Source organism: Pocillopora damicornis, chromosome 5 (genome assembly GCF_964200805.1).
Source record: "Pocillopora damicornis chromosome 5, jaPocDami1.2, whole genome shotgun sequence".
NCBI classification, from domain to species: domain Eukaryota; kingdom Metazoa; phylum Cnidaria; class Anthozoa; order Scleractinia; family Pocilloporidae; genus Pocillopora; species Pocillopora damicornis.
The window spans coordinates 22075122-22093123 of record NC_142674.1 but is presented as its reverse complement, the minus strand read 5'-3'; the positions used below and the strand labels follow the sequence as shown (position 1 = coordinate 22093123).

The 18002-nt window shown below is 39.1% G+C and overlaps 2 protein-coding genes across 3 annotated transcripts; both read left to right on the top strand.

The window, feature by feature from the left end:
* Positions 1 to 460: 460 nt before the first annotated feature.
* On the top strand, positions 461 to 12225 carry LOC113673778 (protein DD3-3). The gene is made up of 14 exons (XM_089206724.1): positions 461 to 637; positions 1575 to 1628; positions 1782 to 1868; positions 2795 to 2890; positions 2972 to 3028; positions 3791 to 3872; positions 4555 to 4830; positions 5833 to 6005; positions 6545 to 6772; positions 7436 to 7606; positions 7922 to 8106; positions 8631 to 8844; positions 9613 to 9938; positions 10783 to 12225. The coding sequence occupies exons 1-14, from the start codon at positions 567 to 569 to the stop codon at positions 10965 to 10967; spliced, it is 2205 nt and encodes a 734-aa protein (XP_089062850.1). The 5' UTR covers positions 461 to 566; the 3' UTR covers positions 10968 to 12225.
* A 682-nt stretch (positions 12226 to 12907) lies between these two features.
* Positions 12908 to 17986, top strand: LOC113676622 (uncharacterized). Of its 2 annotated transcripts, none has more exons than XM_089206720.1 (7): positions 12908 to 13433; positions 14703 to 14787; positions 15295 to 15395; positions 15757 to 15862; positions 16420 to 16489; positions 16624 to 16741; positions 16972 to 17986. In XM_089206720.1, exons 2-7 carry the CDS (start codon positions 14715 to 14717, stop codon positions 17125 to 17127), a joined length of 624 nt encoding a protein of 207 aa, XP_089062846.1. In that variant the 5' UTR covers positions 12908 to 13433; positions 14703 to 14714; the 3' UTR covers positions 17128 to 17986. The 2 variants fall into 2 exon arrangements, with proteins under 2 accessions (XP_089062846.1, XP_089062847.1); XM_089206721.1 differs by having other exon boundaries at positions 14707 to 14787; positions 16972 to 17957.
* Positions 17987 to 18002: the final 16 nt, after the last annotated feature.

The following is an 18002-nucleotide window of genomic DNA, read 5'->3' as shown; positions in this document are numbered from 1 at the left end:
TATTCCTTTATACATTCCTCGTAGCAGTACCTTTTTTTTATGACAAATTGAGTAGATTGTGCAGTGGCAAGTTTGCATTTTTATTGACTTTTTGACAGAGCTCACCACTTAACCTCGCTTTTGAATACTACCCGTACCACATATAACTGATGTAGATTGAACAAAATCGTTTGTTTTTTCAAAGCATCACGTTTTGCGTGACATATGCGTGACTGCTCACTTGTTTCATTCCTCTCTCAGCTCATAGGTAAATTAAGGCTTTGTGTTTCCACTAGGTCATAGTCCGTTATTTCATTTAATTTTCGAATGATCAAAAGCAATGAAATTTGTGAACCAAATTTTATTACACAAGAATGTTCACCTAGTATCAGCACTGCCGGCTTACAGATGGCCTGTGTTACGCGACTTCACTAAATTTCGTCATGATGTCATGTCCCGGAAGTCAGTAGATACCCATATTTGGTAATATCATCAGAGGAAATAACAATTAATTTCGAAATCTCTGGACACCGCCGCTGCAGAACACATAAGCTGCGACATCGCGGAGTGTTTAAAGAAAACTGAAAATGAATTCCCTTCTCTTCTTCTCGTGTTTGGGGGCTTTAGTCGCAGGTGACATTTATATGCACAATCCAAGGTGAGACAACTTTTCCGAAACTATTTTCATGCTTGTAAAGGAGAATCATCGAAGAGTCGAGCGCTAATGAATTTGGTACGTTTGTGCGCTTGATCAACAAACCGTGAGATCAACCAATATTTCGTTTTAAATCAAAATGTTTTATCTTTTTTTACGCCCAATATGCTTTAATTCTTATCTTCTCCGCTATAAAATCACAATCTTGATTAATTTGTGAAAAGGAAATGTAAATCTGCAGTTCAATGAGGATACTTAACAAGAGTTTATCACTTTGATAAGTTCTTGGCATACTCGAATTATGCCACTGTTCTTTAAATTGGATGTTTTTCTTTCAAACAGTTGCTCTTTTACGTCGTATTAGTACTGCAGTGCTAAGTTGAAGACGTCTTTATATTGCTGAAATCTTTAAAAGTTTCGGTTAATGTTTAACTTTAAAGATGTTGCTTGGGATAATTTTTTAGTTTCGTCTAATGTGTTTGTGTGAAGACAGCCAACTTGAAATTTAAACAAGGAAGTGAAAACAACCAACTTGAAATTTAAATCAGGATGTTGAAAAGTTCTTATTTTTCTTCCTTTTCTATACTCACCTAGTTTGGAACATATTTCGACTGTTAATGACATGACACCCCTAAATTTTACTTTCGAAAGATATAGATAAAAACTTGATAATAGTTGGCATATCACTTCAAAGTAAAATTTTGACAAGAATATACCAAAATAATTGGGCTTTTTAACAGCAAGATTTCCTGGAGATACTTACGTTAAGTGTTTCTAAAGAAATCTTGCACTATCAGTACCGTTTTTCACACGTTGCGGTAAACAGTGACGAAACTGAAGCTAGGAGATTTTTTTCTGATCTGCATGAAGATCAATACTCTACCTGAGTTACGTCCTTAGTTAAGTCTTAAATAATTTTGTCTTGTTGCCCACTGTTTAGAGGAAGCAACAATCGTCTTAATGAAGCTCGGAGAGAGAGAAATAATGCAAACAGGTAATGAATATTATTATAAATATTTAAAACTTTTGAAATTTTTTCCACAATTTTTGGATTTTCCACAGTGTTCTGTACCAGGTTATCTTTTGTGCTTGTGTTTCACTAAGCAGCTGATATTTTAATCTCAAAAGTGTCTGTTTGCATGCACAGGTTATTTGACTCACAGAACAATAACCGTGGTGGATACAATGTTGGAAAGTTATATTACTATGAAGGCTCAGTCCTGTCTATTGAGTGGTGAGTATCCTTTGATAGATTACAGATTTATTTTTCAATGAGATTTATGATGATGATGGTGAAGTCTTAATTGGAAAAAAAAATCAGACTTGACAGATGCCCTACACTGCACACACAAATATTGACTCTTTAACCCTTTAACTCCCAAGATCTCATTGGTAATTCTCCTTTCTGTCTTCCATACAGTTCTTGTGATGTTAGTTGGGAGAATTTAGTATAAGATCAACTTATACTCCCCTAATTGATATTGTTCTTTATTCTCATCACTCGTCTACTTGATATTGTATTGATACTGTATGGAGAAATTCTGTCTTGGTCACTCATGGGAGTTAAAGGGTTAACTCCTAGAAGTGATTATTATGTAACTTCTCCCTAAGATATCCTCACCTCATTCAACAAACAGGTCATAAGAAAACTCAAACTTATCGGGTAGAAGTTGTTATCTTAATCCAACAAATTCTCGTTACTAATTTACAAAGAAATGGATAGCAGCCAGAGGGGAGAATCAACAATCAGATCTTGGGAGTTAAAGGGTTAAGCTATTTACAATTGTAGCTCCAAAGGCCCAATATTTTAGGGGTTTTGTTGTCATATGACAATAAACTACCCTTTCCTTTAGTTACAGTTAGGCGTGTTATTTACAGTGCCATGTTGCGAGACAGCAGGCTTTAGAATCCACAACAGAATAAGATAATAGAAAGGGGTCCAGAGTGTTACTTTTAGGCAGGGGTAGGTAAAGGCATGCTTAAGCTACCTCAGCACCAAAAGTCTAATTTATTTATGAGTGTTCTGACATCTAAAATGGAGGCGAAACATGAATGGTACATGTGCATTAACCCATAAAAAAATTTGCTCATATAAATAGATTGCCTCCTACTTGGGTGTAAGTTGATATTTTATTGATATTTGGTTGATGCTCATTTCAGGACAAATCAACATTCTTGTGCAGACCCTAACAACCATTGTGATACGATTTTACAGTACATGTGTGGGGATGATGTACGGGATGGAATCACTACACAGTAAGTAACTATATAAACTCATTGTGTGGCTCTTTGGGTTCTGACTTCTTTATAAAGTACCTGTGTCAATTCATTTTCTAGAACCATTCCAGACAATCCTGCATTGTGCCAGAATTATGACTGTAACAGTGATGTTAGGTGAGTAATGCAACTTCCAGTCTTTTTGGTGGCCTTAATTGGTCACTGATTGTGACTTACTGTTCATCACTGAATGTGTGACATATTACCACTGACTTTTTGGATGGTATGTCTGACAAATTATTCTGATTCTCTAAGCCTGTGTTCTATTAGCGCTGCTACCTATGGTATTATGATCCAATTAAGAGACCAATATAATCTTCATTGTTGTTGTTGTTTTTTTGTTGTTTGAGAGATGCAGTGGCCTTTTGTTAGCACTCTGGACTCCAGGTTGAGAGGTCTGCATTTGGGCAAAGCAGTCACCTCTCACAATAACTCTCTCCACCCAGGATAAAAATGGAAAAACTGTCAGTGATGGAAGGCTGTTAAAATACTAAGGGAGGGGGGGGGGGGGGGGTGGAAGGGTAGTAACCGGCAATGGACTAGCATTCCATCTAGGGGATCCACCCTCTCACTAGCAAGATCTCATTAATAATTCTCCTTACTATCTGCCATACAATTCTTATGATGTTAGCTCAGGGAATTTAGTATTGGATCAACCAATGATCCCCTAATTGCCATTTTTCTTTATTCTCAACACTTGTCTGTTTGATATTGTGTTGGAATTGTAAGGAGAAGTTCTGTCTTGATCACTCATGGTAGAGAAAGGGTTAAAGAAATACTCCTAGAGTTTTCTCTTGCTACAGAGACTACAATATGCTCTGACCAGATGAGCCGCTTGGCTTGATTGGCATAAATTTTACTTAAATTTTTCTCTGACAGATTTGGAATGCATGAGGACTATGATTATTACATGGATTGTAAATACAGGGACAGAAACAAAGGTCTTTTTACTGCTGATCAGGTAATGTACAGAGATGAATGCTGTTTTTATCTTCATTTGATTATTGTACTATTGATTTGCCTAAAGGGGAGACTGGGTCCTTTCTTGTAGCACCCTTAGGGAGATACCTGTAAGGAGAAGATCCAGGAATTTTTGATGGAAAGGGTTCAAACTTCGATTCAGAAAATGCAACTTTTTAATGTAATAGGCTGAATAAGCTAAGAATTATTGCATAATAAATTAAAGACCTTGCATTATAAAGAGATGTAGAGTTCTATCATTGCACAAATTTTTGGCATCAGGCTAGTGGTAAAATACTCATATGTCTGATGGGAGGGGGGGGTGCAGACCCTCAGACCCTCTCCTTTGAACTGCCATTGATAATGAGTTGTGGTGTAAGGACCAAAGTGACTTGAGAAATGCAAAGGAAAGAGAATATAATAGAGAGCCTCATGCTCCCCCCCCCCCCATAATCCACCCTTTCCTTCTCCTACACCACCTGATATCCACTTAATCCTTTAACTCCCAAGTGATTAACATGTATCTTCTCCCTATAATATCCATACATTATTCAGCCAACAGGTTATGAGAATGTTCAAAGTTATCAGGTCAAAGTTGTTATCTTGATTTAACACCAAATTATTGTAATTAATTTATACAGAATACTTTTTCCTGAACTCTGTCTTTCTTTGTATTCCTATAGAAGCTGAAGAGGTTATCTGCCACTGCAACCAGGCAAAACCCTGGGGGAACAAGGCGTGGCTATGAATGTCCCGAAGAGAGAGACTATTACCCTTATTGGCACCCCACCCCATGGAAGGACATTGCCGTGTTAACCAATGATATTTCGAGATGTGGATTGTACCAGTCAGAAAGCCAGAATGTGAAAGATCGCTACGCTTGCGAATTACCCAAAGAATACCTGAAGGCTAAGAGATGGAGGAATTACAGGATACCAAACAACGAGGAGGAATGCAAGGTATAACAGTTACTATAATGGTGATAAAACAATGCTGCATCAGGGATGATACAGTATACAAGACTATAAGGAAATTCTTGAACGTGATTGGTTATAACTAGCCCGATTTATAGTGATCATATCGTGACCAAGTAGAGTCCAATTCGGTAACAAACTCGGACGATCGCGAAGCGGTAGTCCGATTTGTTAATCACGAGTATGATTTCAGACAGAACTGGACGACACAAAGTATTGTCACCAATTAATCAAAACTATGAAATAATTTTAGAAAGACAATAAACATCGGTTAGACGTTTACATAAAAAAGACAACAGTTAACTCGGCGAAATGCAAGAAGACAGCGCGCGCACATGACGCGTTCTGTCCACTTACACAGGCATGAAGTGTTAACTGTCCTTTTAACTTTCCTTTCACACTGTCCAATTACAAGCATGACGCGTATACTGTCCTATTAGTGCTCAAATCGGGCTGGTGATGACTAATCACGTTCGAGAATTGTGTTATAGATTTGATTAGAGCGCGACATATAACAGTGTAGTTTTGATCACCAATGCTGCCGGCCTCTCGAAACCTCTACTCGGCATACATTAAAGTCTATTCTGTGGCCAACTGAGACCCCGTCTCGGTCACTGTTGGACGAATGTAATTTTTCACGATCGCAATGTTCAGTATCAACTTTTTATCCGCCAATCTTCCATTTTTTAAATTCCTACCTACCAGAATGTTTTTACCCCTAAAATCTAGAAAATGTGCGACCCCATTCCTGTAACTCGACGGAAAATGCAACTCTCTTATTGTCAATCCGGTCGTGAAAATAAGACCCCGTGTTTTTTTGTTTGTTTTTTTTTACCTTTTTTCAATGCAAGAAAGCAGTTGAAAGAAAAATTAATACCGTGGATTGAAATACCGCGTGCTTAAATTAGAGGCATGGTGCGCACGTGTAGACTTTTTTAACCGCGTGTCACTCGTAAGCAATTTATCCTTTGTAATCTGTTTTTCAAGGCATTAAATGCAACGTGGAAGAGGTTCCCGTCACATGGCCTCGATGCTCCAGAGTGCCGGGAATCCGCCTGGTCACGTGACAATCACCTTGGCAACGGAATGGGTGGTTACGCCAATAACTATAACTGGACGCTACCCAAGTTGAATCACGAAAATTGCGTCTTGCGAATAAGGTGAGGTTCCTGATAAAGGCTTTGTCTTTGACTTGTGTACAATTGCAGCCCTTAAGCTTTATGATTTAGTTACGCATTCATGATTCCACAGTAAGGCCGAACCTGTTGATTTGTAGAGATTTAAGGAAGCTCTGAATTTTTTTTTTCTTTAATATTGAAGAAAGATGAATTTTGATATGTTGGTGTATGACTATTTTGGTAAAGCTTAAAACGAAGTGGTAATTTACATAGATACACGTTATTAGGTAAACTTTGTGTTCGAAAAGTCTCGAGTTTTCTATTTACTTCCTGTTTGTTTCGTTTTACTGACACATCTGTTTCTTCTTTATCTTTTGTCGAATTTTGCGTGACAGCGGTTGTTGCATATGTTTTGCTTAAAAAAGTTTTCGCGGGAAATTGACGCGCGGCCGGGTAAAATTTATCCACTTGCACATGCGCGACGTTTGACCGCTGAGATGCGTACGTAATGCATGTTCAATTTGCATTTCCTCTTTGGTGAAGCAGATCATTAGCTTGCGTTTAATGAACATTTCCTTCAGGTACAATATTTCCACTGGCGATTATGACGGTTGGGACTCCTCAGTAAACAGCTCCGTGAATGGAATAAAGCTTGACGTGGGAGAGAAGTACGGAATGAACAAGACAGTGGCAGCCCAAAGAGGTTACGTCTACAAACAGAATCCTATAGTAAAACTGTTCCCGTCTTTTGATTTGAAGCTCAGATTAGCAATTAATACAAATCAATATGGCCGAGTTTTTCAAGACAGGTGGGTTCATACTACGCGTCAAATATCCCCACAAAATAACGATAGCCGTAGAGATAACGCGGGGGGTTGCCAAGTTTTTCGTATAGGGGGTGGCCAGTATGTTTTTCGGAGGAGGGGCAAAGTGTAGTTGGTGATAACGCTGTCTGTCAGTGGGCTCGTACTTAAATCAACAAGGACCTGCAAATGGCGTATTCAGTATTAAATACTGAAAAAGATTTATACCATGAAGATTCTTTACGTACGCATGCTTCCTCAATTCTGAATTATCATGTTAATATGCTGTTGATTAAAGGAAAATAATTATCTTAAAGGAGAGGGGGGTCACGCCCTTAAAACTTTGACGATGACGATATTGAAAACAATACACATGCCCGAGATAGAGAGACTGGTACTAGGCCATCTTGTCTCCTACCCAGGCTCTCTGGTCAAGGTAAGGCAGTATTAGGAGACCGAACGATCTTCATTCTCCCCCCTCTCCGACCGGCCTCTTCTCTCGAAACTCCTGGGTCCTTCCAATCGAATCCTGTTCGTAGGCTTTTATTCTACAGATTGCTAAGTCTCACACTCATAGTCCATCTGTTCACAGAATCTTTGAGTCGTTTCATCGCAGCAATTATCTTTAATAATCTACATCTGGAGTCATCATTAGTTTACTTTTCCTAGGTCCCACACATTTGCAGTACGCCCCCGGCCATCTGATCTGGAAGGTGTCCATATTCACAATTTGAATGTTCGTGGGAAGCGCGGTAACATTGTTCAAGTTTATCCCGGCGTAGAGTACGACTTTTTTCCCAACTCCATGTTTGTGAAAGATGGTGACTACATCCACTTTCAGTAAGTAAAACTATGGAGAAATCTTTTCTTATATAATGCACTTTCCAATTAAGTGTTGTTGAAACCCAAACCAAATTTATCAAAACGCCAATCAGAGAGAAGAAAAAATATCACAACCAAGTCAGCGGTTGATATCAGTTTCACATCTGATTGGTTGAGGGGAGGCGCTAGGTTTCTGGACCAATCAAAAATAAATAAAGCAAACCAAATACAATCCTAGATTAATTTCGATATTCAGTTGAAAATAGCTCTATTAGCACCAGTATTGGGACAATATTGGCACAAAATGGTAATGGTAATCCTATCCATTATCAGGTGGACTGGTTCAAACTCGAACCCTAATAACAACGATGGCCAGGGAAAAGCCGGAACAGACCGATCAAACGTGGTCCTATTGAAAGAGAACGAATGGCGTAGAAACTACCCGCCACATCTGGACAGTACCACCTTTTTAGGTCTGGATAAGAACAGTCTGCATAACCTGGCGGTCTTAGACAATAGTAAGTAAAGTCAGAGAATCTTTATGTTGCCTTTTTAGTCTTCACATCTAGGACTGATATACGTTAGCGAGTGATTCTTAGACACGTGTGTTTCCGCGTGCTTTGCTTTTACGCCTAGTTTACCATCAACTGCACAGGTTTCCAGAGTCTTTTCTCCGGCGCTTTTTTAAGGAGAAAAAGGCCCTGTGAAGTTGACTTTTCCTTCCTGAGGACTTTCCTCTTCAGAATGAATACCACCAACCTCGGCCAATCAGAATTCAGGAAAGGAAATCGACAAAAAGGGTCAACCAATTAAAAGTCATTGTGTACTTTCTCGCAAAAGAGTAACGTCTTAGAACACGATTTGTGTCAGGTTTTCGTAGACGTTCCCTCCCCTCCGTTTCAACTGGGAGGGGGAAGGGTACGGCTACACGTAGGCTAGATGAATGGTGATAGGTGGTTGTGTATGATGACTTGTAATATATGATTATAGATGAAAATGTACGATATATGTCAATAAACAATGCTATATGATATGGTGACAGGTCAGTTTGGAGGTGACATGTCAGAGCTGGACGATGCCGGAACATATTTTGACTTGGGACCAAAGAAAGTGACTGGAACAGGAACATATCATTACATGAGCACCAGAAACAACAACTTTTCAAATCGCAGCCAGAAAGGAAAGATCATTATCTCAAACACAGAGCGAATCGAGAAAATGATCGGTAGAACTGGCGGAAAGCTAGTGTTTAGTGAGTAAGTGATACAGGCTTTTTCTTTTTTTCTTTCTTTTTTCTTTCTTTCTCTCTTTCTCTCTTTTTTCGCTTTTTCACTTAATTTTTCCTTTCTTTTTCTCTTTCTTTCTCTTTTTCTCTCTTTCATATCTATCTATCTCATTGTCTTTTCTCTCATTCTCTTTTCTCTCATTGTCTTTTCTCTCATTCTCTTTTCTCTCATTCTCTTTTCTCCCATTCTCTTTTCTCCCATTCTCTTTTCTCTCATTCTCTTTTCTCTCATTCTCTTTTCTCCCATTCTCTTTTCTCTCGTTCTCTTTTCTCTCATTCTTTTTTCTCCCATTCTCTTTTCTCTCGTTCTCTTTTCTCTCATTCTTTTTTCTCCCATTCTCTTTTCTCCCGTTCTTTCCACCCATCTTTCTTTCATTTAATAATCCATTTCTTTCACGTCTTCCTTTCTTTCCTTCTTTATTTCTTTCATTCCTTTTTTTTCATTCTTTGTCTCTTTCTTTCGTTTGTATCTGAATTGCTAAAATAATGTATCTCTAACGTTAACCTCCTCAAACCCTAAGAGTGACTAGCGTCAAATTTCTTCCTTCAATATCACCCCTGAATCACGCGTCAAGGTCGTGAGAGTAAAGGAAATGATCACCAACGAAGGAGGCTTTTGATTGGTAAACAAATTCTCCTTGTCAGCGCCTTAGGAAATGTGTAAAGAGCAGTCTGGAGAATACGCATACTGATGTTAGGGTGTTAAGAGCTAAACTCTCATTTTTCATTTTCCCATCAGTGGTCAGCATGTGACCTTTGAGGCAGAGGCTCTATCTCAGTTACAGCCAATCAGTGTCGAGCTTATGTCGGCAGAAGATGGCGACAAAATGATCGAGGAGAGAGGAGGTAGAATGGGTGTTGGTAGTGGGTACGCGAGCGCCTTTTTAGCTGTGAACCCACACTCGTTAGAGACGAACAAAAAGTTCAAAATCGGAATGAAGATTGATTCCAGTGCAGCGTCTAAAGTGCAGTTTTATCGTTCCTCCGACGATATGGATCTAAAAACTTGGTACAAAGTGGACTCTACCATTTCAGACGACTTTGCCACAGTAGAGACAGATAAAGGTGAGACGTTTATTAATTCTCCTATTCATTCGCCCAATATCTAGGATGAATCTAGTAAGTCATCACAAGTTATGCTAGTGAGAACGCTTCAATGACTTCACAACGCGTCTTGCTGGAAACTGTACGATACGTTAATTATTCTTAATTTGATTGACATTTATAAGTGATTTCGCTTATATTTACATAACCAAACAAACATGTATGCGGCACGTGTTTTATCGCCCTATATATGGTATTGTTCCTACGTTCTTACTACGGGACGTTTAAGTGTGTTCTTTTCGAAGGAGCTGGGAGTTGTGAGTGGGAGTTAACCGAAGCGTTGTAATAGAATCGTTAAATCAAGTGAATAAACCGTGACATAATAAGGAAGCGTGGTACAGCTTTTTCACCTTTTCGAAAGTCCCTTCCTTCAACTGTATACGTATGCGTTTCCTTGTAAAAGAAATGCCAAAACATTGGCGATTGCCTTATAGGCAATTCTAATGCTGCTTATCAGAACGCTTTTCGACCAATTGTGATGAAGCCAGTGCTAAAGTTATAGCGACGACCAATCATAACAAAGAAAATATCAAAAGAAGCCAATAAAAAAACTCCATGTAAAAACAAGGAAACCGACTGTAAAAGCGCGGGAAAACGTGAGAGGTAAAAACGCGGGAAAGCGTGAGAGGTCAAGTCGCGATTAAACTTAGCCAGCAATGCATTTTATTGGTCGAGAACATGGCGCAAGTTTTGCGGTCCAATCACAGACCATAGTAAGACAAAACCAATTCCAGTCCCACTCTCTTATAATCTCGATAACGAAAACTTGCTATTTTGAGTAACCTCTTGTTTAATTTTTTTCTAGGCGGAATCTACGTGGCACGAACCGTGCCTGACAAAGCCGCTATAGCCGGGATAGTGATCATGTGTCTTGTTATCGTGATTGCGATCGGTGGATCAGTATTTTACTTCAGACGTCACCCAGACAAATGGCAGAATCTTAAGACATCTGTTGTGAATGGATGCCGCTCGTGCAAAGGCAAAGTTTGATCAAATATGAGATTAGAAGAAGTTATTTAACGGGTTTTTGTTCCGTATGAAACTCAGGATTAACGTTGTCATTTGCAATCTGTGTAAATCTGCCTTTCTTTTCCATCCGTGTTCTATTTGTGTTGATCCCTATTTAGCTTGTGATCAGGCCCTCATTATCATCGGTGCAAGACGTGCGTTTCTCCGCCCGCGGGAAGACTTGAGACGAGTCGGGGAGAGGTCTGGTACTAATTATCAGTGTTAGACCCTGTACACATCTCGTACTTTCCGCGAGCGAAGAAATGCCTGTGCCGAAGCGCTAATAATGAGGACCTGCACTACGCCATGTTGTTTTTCTATCTGACCAAACCACTCTTTAATAGTTAACCTCTCGCTGAGTGAAGTTTTCTGCGCCTCTGAGTTGAAACGGTTCAAAATCTCGTTGCGTAGCTTCTTGGCAGACAAAGAAAGGAATAATACAGTGTCTGAATGGAAAGTTTTCGAATTCATTGTCTTAATTGTTACTGATAGAGTTTAGAAAAAGGATTTAATTGTTAAATGGTTTCCTAAAGAGTATATATCCGAATTGAAATATTGATATAAAGCACCTATAGTGATTTGGAGTCTTAAATTAAGTTTACACAACGGCCAACCAGAACCAGAAAGATTATCACAAACTTGCGAACAATGAGATTTGTAAACTTTTAGTTATCTTGAGACGAGGAGCTTTTGTGCACATGCGCTTGATATTTTGTCGCGCCTGCGCAAACTATGTTAGCCACGCTCTATTCACGTGCAGCAGCATTGGCAGGCTCAAAAACAACAGCGTTAGAATTTCGTCAGTCATGCGCAATCATTATTTTAACGAGGTCCCTGGTTGTTATCAGTGGGTTATTGAAGTATCATGCGAATGTGTGCAAAGGTTCATTTCAGATTGAGAAAAATGTAAAGTTTACCACAGTTTCGTAGGTTCATGTGTTTGATCAGATCAGAGTTTCAAAGTTTTCTGTATGAATACTTAAATTTAAGATTGCGATTGTCATACGATGTAAATATTAAATCAACAGATAAGTGTTGAGTAAATTTTATGTAATTTTGACAAATATTAACTTTGTGGTCTGAATTGACGAGGTTGCTGGTTCAACCTCCCCAACCATGAAATTACAATTCCTTTGTCGAATTTTTAAGATGTTTTTTATGGACTTGACTTGGAGTGGTTTTTTTATTATTATTTGTTACTGTCGTTTGTAATAAAATGATTGCATTTCTATAAAAAAAAGTGTTGTTTTATGGGGGAAGGAAAATGAGTGGATATTAGTTTGAAACCCGGTTCACATTGCCTCGGATGAATTTTAAAGCAACTTTAAACACTTATGCAGATAAGTTCTCCATATTGAAAACAGATCTTAAAGAGAACGCTCACAAAATCGAAGAAATTTGAAGGCGCTGGCTTTGCCTTCAAGCGTGGAGAGAGAAAAATTCCCAAACGGGGATTTCCGAGGTCGCGAAAGTAAATTCTCTTTGTATATCTTTGCTGGAATATTTATATCTCTTGATGGGGAAGAAATATATTTCTTTGGAAAACAGCGTCGAGCGTCTGTCTGTTCAGTAATAGATCTCAGATGACATCAAAACACGGTAAGAATACGTTTTGACATCTGTGAGATATTATAGTGTAGAACCGCGGCAATATGAATCGATTTTATTTATTGATAGGAAAGCAAAATGTTCTTAATGGTGACGTCAACCATGCGTCTGGCCTCTAATAGATGATAAGGAAGAACCAATCAAAATAATGAGTGCATATTGCAGCATATGCGAATATGAAAGCGATCTTTGTAGTAATGAACACTACTCGAGCAGTTATAGTGAAAATAAGGCCTGAAAAAAATTCAGGCATGTACGGGGTTTGAATTTTATTATCTTTTTTTTGTTTGTTTGTTTTTTCAGGCCTTCTTTTCGTTACTGCTCAAATAGCGTTTATTACTACGAAGATCGCTTTCATATCACGTCTTTATCCGCAGTTCACATATATATTTTTATATATTCACAGTCATTTCAGCTTATCATATAATTAATTACCTGCCCTGTATGTGACTTATATACGGCTTAAAACATTCGAAGCTCCGTTTTTATACTCGGCTGAATCAATATATTGAATTAAAAATGGCTGGCCTTCCCGTCTTTGACAAAGTAGGTGGCTCATCTTTGTGAATCAGACCTTCAAAAAGATAACATTTGAAGCTCCGCTAGGTGAGATCTATGTATTGAATAATGTATGCCTTGAGTGCTCGTGACCTAAAATAGGTACCTGCAGGAGAAATTAATTCCAATTGATTGTATATATGAGTACAACAACAGCGCGAGTCTCGTGTTAAATACGACAATTTGAATAAAACAGAGCGCCTTTTGCACCGCACACACGTTTACTGTAGTTGTCAAAAGAGAGAGTATCAGGTTCTTCCAGCTCTGCTTCTCAAGACATAGGTAAGATATGAGTGCTTTTACCATAGCTTTTTAGTGTACTAAAAAGTCGTGTTGCCTTTTTAAATTTTTTTCCCACCGAGAGATTACCAATGGCACGCATCGCTGCATCGATGAGTCATATCATTGTAGGGCGCTGTACGTAGGTAGGGTACTGTTGTCTTCAAAGTGGTCAAACCTGCAGTGTACTTGAAGTAATGTTAGGATTTTAACATGGTAGAACATTTCTGAAATCAAAGGTTAAGCGGTCCCGTCCTGTCCGCTGTTTCCGAGTTAAATTTGGTGTGTTTCGTCCCAAAGGCACCAGGATATACTAATTTGAATTACTCTTTTGATTCAGTTGATCGCACACTTGGATCCCCGCTTGCTAAACTTTGGAAAACTTTGTCTTAACAGTCTTAACTGGACGTGGAGGATTCATTCAATCATTCATTGAAATCATTCAATCTGTCGAGAAACAATTAATCGCGTACCTTCCTAGTAAGCAAGAGCAAATTTTATCGCGAAAATGATAATTTAATGAGCGAAGATTTTCTGTTTGCTGTTTGCCTGAGGTACTTGCTAATTCACCAATTGCCTTAAATTTGCATAATCAGTCATTTGTGTCCTGGTAAATCTTCAGCCTGTATAAGTCTTCATTAGTGATTAAAACTCAAGTAAATAACCAGCGCTCGACATTGTGATCAAGCTATCAGAATAGTAAAAAAAATTGAAGTATTTGGAATAAATATAAGCTTATCAAAACCTGTGCAACTTGTATAAACAATAATCGACACAATATGGCCACCTTACACGGGCAACAGTTGGAAGTTCCTCGCACCCTGAAATCGTTTGTGTATTCAGTTCTTGGCTTTCCAGTACAAACTTACCATCAACTCTATCATAATTTCCGCAAATAAAACTACCTGTAGTTAAAGAGATTGAAAGTAGCTAGCACGCAATAGAATTTTCTGGTTGAGCGCGCCGACTCGGAACCATGACAGATTACGGCGCGCTTTTTTCACTCGAAGAGGGTGCTTTGCGGTTTACAGGGCATAAATATTACGCGCGTGGAAAATTTTCGTTCTTTTCTCTGGCCTTAATCGTTTATTACCACGCTTGTCTCTCTCTACACGCACATCCTACTCATGGCCTACTCTGATATTCATTTAAATCGATGAATCTTATATTTTGAAAAGAGAGTCCCTTACTTTTTTCTGATTTTAAGTTCAATTGACTTGCAAAAATATTCCAGTGTAAACTGAATCATTTCAAGTATTGATATGTTTTCAGGAAGACGGCGCAATGCTGTTCATTACTTACGGATTTGTGCTGTTGTCAGCAACTGTCGGGGAAGTAAACGTCAAAGGTGTCGCAGGTAGATGTCTCTGCTTTTCTCATTATGATCTAAAATTATTAATTTCCTATTTCACTTATTGAATAACCAAAGGCCTTCAAGGTTTGTAACATGTACACTGAAGAATTTTTCATTAGTAAAGGAGTATACCGATCCCAATGTCAGAGCTTCCTTGCTTGCCAAGCGAGAGTGTTTTTGGGACCAGTCCGCATAAGCGCGCGCGTGAATCAGCACAATTTTAGGGAAGAACGTGATAGTCTAGTTCATTTTACTAACATGATTTTGTGAAATGTCGTAATAGCAAGGACGAGTCCTGGGTAGAAAATAATTTGAAAGAAAGGAGTCTTATAATTAAAATAACGTGAGCGTCTATCAACGAAAATAAGCTAGCAAGCTTTGACGCCGACAATTTGACTGATAAAACGAAACTGCAGCAACTATAGTACTTACGCGTTTGCGTTATATATTCGTGCAGGATTTTAAACCTGTATCACTGACAGTTTGTCTGAGTTCCGTTTTGCCTTTCAGAAAAAGTGTTATTGACAGCTGTATGTTATATCACTTCTAATTCCGCGCCCCCTCCCGGGACTGAAACACCAGTTAGAGGAGAAGTAATGATGACTCAACCGGTAAGGAGAACTGGTACCTAATGTCACGACACCGTTAACCAAGAGCCTTCGTTACCGTGACCAGTGGTCGACATTAAATACACTACTGACCAATCTAAGGAAATTTCTTAAATTCAATGTTTATTTTCTTAGCTTGTTTTCCAATTAACGCTTAGGGATTTTATTTTCAGCCGCTATTTTAGTGGGAGGTCTTTTGCATGAGACTCAGCACTGATCAGATGGGACATAAGTAATGAGGGGGGAGAGGGGAGGGAGGGGAGATCGATATCACCTAAAGCTATCAGAGCACAATTCTTACATGTTTCTTTTTGTTTGATGGTTCTCAAATTGTTCTTTGTCATTTTTGTTTCTTTTTTTGCAGCCATTGGGAATGGGTCCCACAACCATGCATATTCATATAAAAGGTCTTCCTCCCAACACAGTACATGGATTTCACATCCATGAATACGGAGACACATTTTCAGAAGGTTCGTTTGCCTGGTCTAATACTAATAAAATCGTGACCAACGTCTTGATAGCATGCGGAACGAGCCTCGTCTTTCCACGTTTTTTAGACGAGCAGAGGCAAGCGCAGGGCGAACACGAGACAAACGCGAGGGGAACGCGAGGTGAGCGTGAAGGGCGAGTCATGCACCAAAGGAGAAGGAGAAGCGCTCCTTAACGTGTGAGTTCTCCTCACTCTTACCGAGCGATTGCCTTCTCTCGTAAGACAAGACAAAATAAAAAACAAACAAACAAACACCTGTCCCAATCCTTGTCATGAAGACACTAAAAACAAAGGAAACTTCGACTAATCTTGTGATTTCATTTGGCTAAATTTGTTCGATCAAGGTAGCTGGATGATGGCTTCGTTCTGTTTTTTTCGTTTTTATGGACCTCGCCTTCGTCCCAATCCACACTGAACGTAAAAATCGCCCATTTCCAAACATAAAGAATGAAGCATAAGTTCGGTTAATCACGCGCTCAAAGGCACTGATTATCACCAGACTAAGACTAACACTGATCGCTTTAAATTATCCTCCAGGGTGTCAAAGCACCGGAAGTCACTACAACCCGTTGCATATGACACACGGTGCGCCTCAAGATAAAATACGGTAAGCAACTGCTTGTCACACAATGTCGCACAATCGTTATATGACTGTTTATGTTTCTTTTAATGTGACTAATACATATCGCTATGGCGTATCTTATTTGTTGCGTAGAGTAAACAATTAATTTCTGTTTATAGCCACTTTGGAGACTTGGGAAACGTGGTTGCAGATAAAGAGGGAGTCGTCAATGCTGTGCTTGTTGATCCTCGGGTGTCCTTGTTTGGGCCCTTCTCAGTTGTTGGAAGAGCGTTTGTGGTGAGCTGAAATTGGAAAACATATTGTAAATAATTTCCGAAGAAGAGACGCATTCAGCTCGCGTTGGCAGTTCGTTCATCAACATCGCTATTAAATTATTTTGTCTCCATTAATGTAATCATCATCATTATCAGATCTTTTTCTTTAATAAATATTCCCACTGCATAGAAAATTCATTGAGACTGCAGAACGTTCATTTCTCTGAGAGATTTGTTATGTTTCGTTCCCAGATCCATGAAAAGATAGATGACCTCGGTCAAGGGACTGGGCCACTTCAAGTTGAGAGTTTGAAAACCGGTAACGCGGGCGCTCGTTTGGGATGCGGCGTTATTCGACTTGCGCCCGTGAAAGTAGGCCAACAAGATCCAGATGTCGAAACCTCATGATGACGCCGTCTGAAAGTAGGCCAACAAGATCCAGATGTCGAAACCTCATGATGACGCCGTCTGCTTGGCTAAGAAAAATCAAAATTTTGTGGTCACCAGATTTTCGCGGTTAATGAAGATTGCTATCAGATTTTTAACGCTCTCTGGAAGTTAAAAGTAAAAATGGAATGAATATGGTTTATTATAGGTTTACAATGAGGTCTCGAGGCACTCAAGAATACCAAAAGAAAATAATGGTCTCATTCTTTTCTCTTGAGAACACATATAGTAATGGTATCAAAGCCTATTTCAATTTAGCTGGAATCAATGTTTGGAATTTTGGTCAACATTCTGTAGAAAAAAGCAGTCATTTGTGCGACGGCACTTTCCCCGGAAAAATTGTCTTGAATGACTGAAGTAAATTGTTGTTTCACACTCGTCAATGCAGCATTTTAAGGAATTCTGCCAGCAAGCCTGGACTTCATCTATTAAGAAAAAAAAACTTAAAAACCTAACGACTGCTAATTTCATTGTAGATTATGATATGGCTTGTCAACGAGCTCTGTTTCTAGATTTATTTAGGGATCGGTCCTTATTTATCGCCTGAGGTGGGTGGGATTTGGAGGAGTTTGGTTTTGTTACAATAAAATTACCTGGACTACTGGTTCTGTTATGTTCTATTAACCTCCCCCACCCCCTCCCCTCTCATTTATAATTGATTTGTTGTCAATTCTCTTTAGCCAGTTCCCCCTTTAAACTGTTTAGGCGACGAGTAATCCCCCCTCCATTCCCCCCTGAAAACCATGTTATCCCCTAAATCTCCCTCCCCCGCCCCCTCCGTCACGGAAAGAACCTTACTTTACAAGCCTAAATGGTTTTTGTTAGATTTCCTCATC

Coding starts and splice junctions, on each gene's coding strand:
- LOC113673778 (XM_089206724.1), top strand. CDS start 567: ATGAATTCCCTTCTCTTCTTCTCGTGTTTGGGGGCTTTAGTCGCAGGT. Junction 3,873..4,554: donor GTCTTTTTACTGCTGATCAG/GTAATGTACAGA, acceptor GTATTCCTATAG/AAGCTGAAGAGGTTATCTGC. Junction 8,107..8,630: donor CCTGGCGGTCTTAGACAATA/GTAAGTAAAGTC, acceptor ATATGGTGACAG/GTCAGTTTGGAGGTGACATG.
- LOC113676622 (XM_089206720.1), top strand. CDS start 14,715: ATGCTGTTCATTACTTACGGATTTGTGCTGTTGTCAGCAACTGTCGGG. Junction 15,863..16,419: donor CGGAGACACATTTTCAGAAG/GTTCGTTTGCCT, acceptor ATTATCCTCCAG/GGTGTCAAAGCACCGGAAGT. Junction 16,742..16,971: donor TTGTTGGAAGAGCGTTTGTG/GTGAGCTGAAAT, acceptor TTTCGTTCCCAG/ATCCATGAAAAGATAGATGA.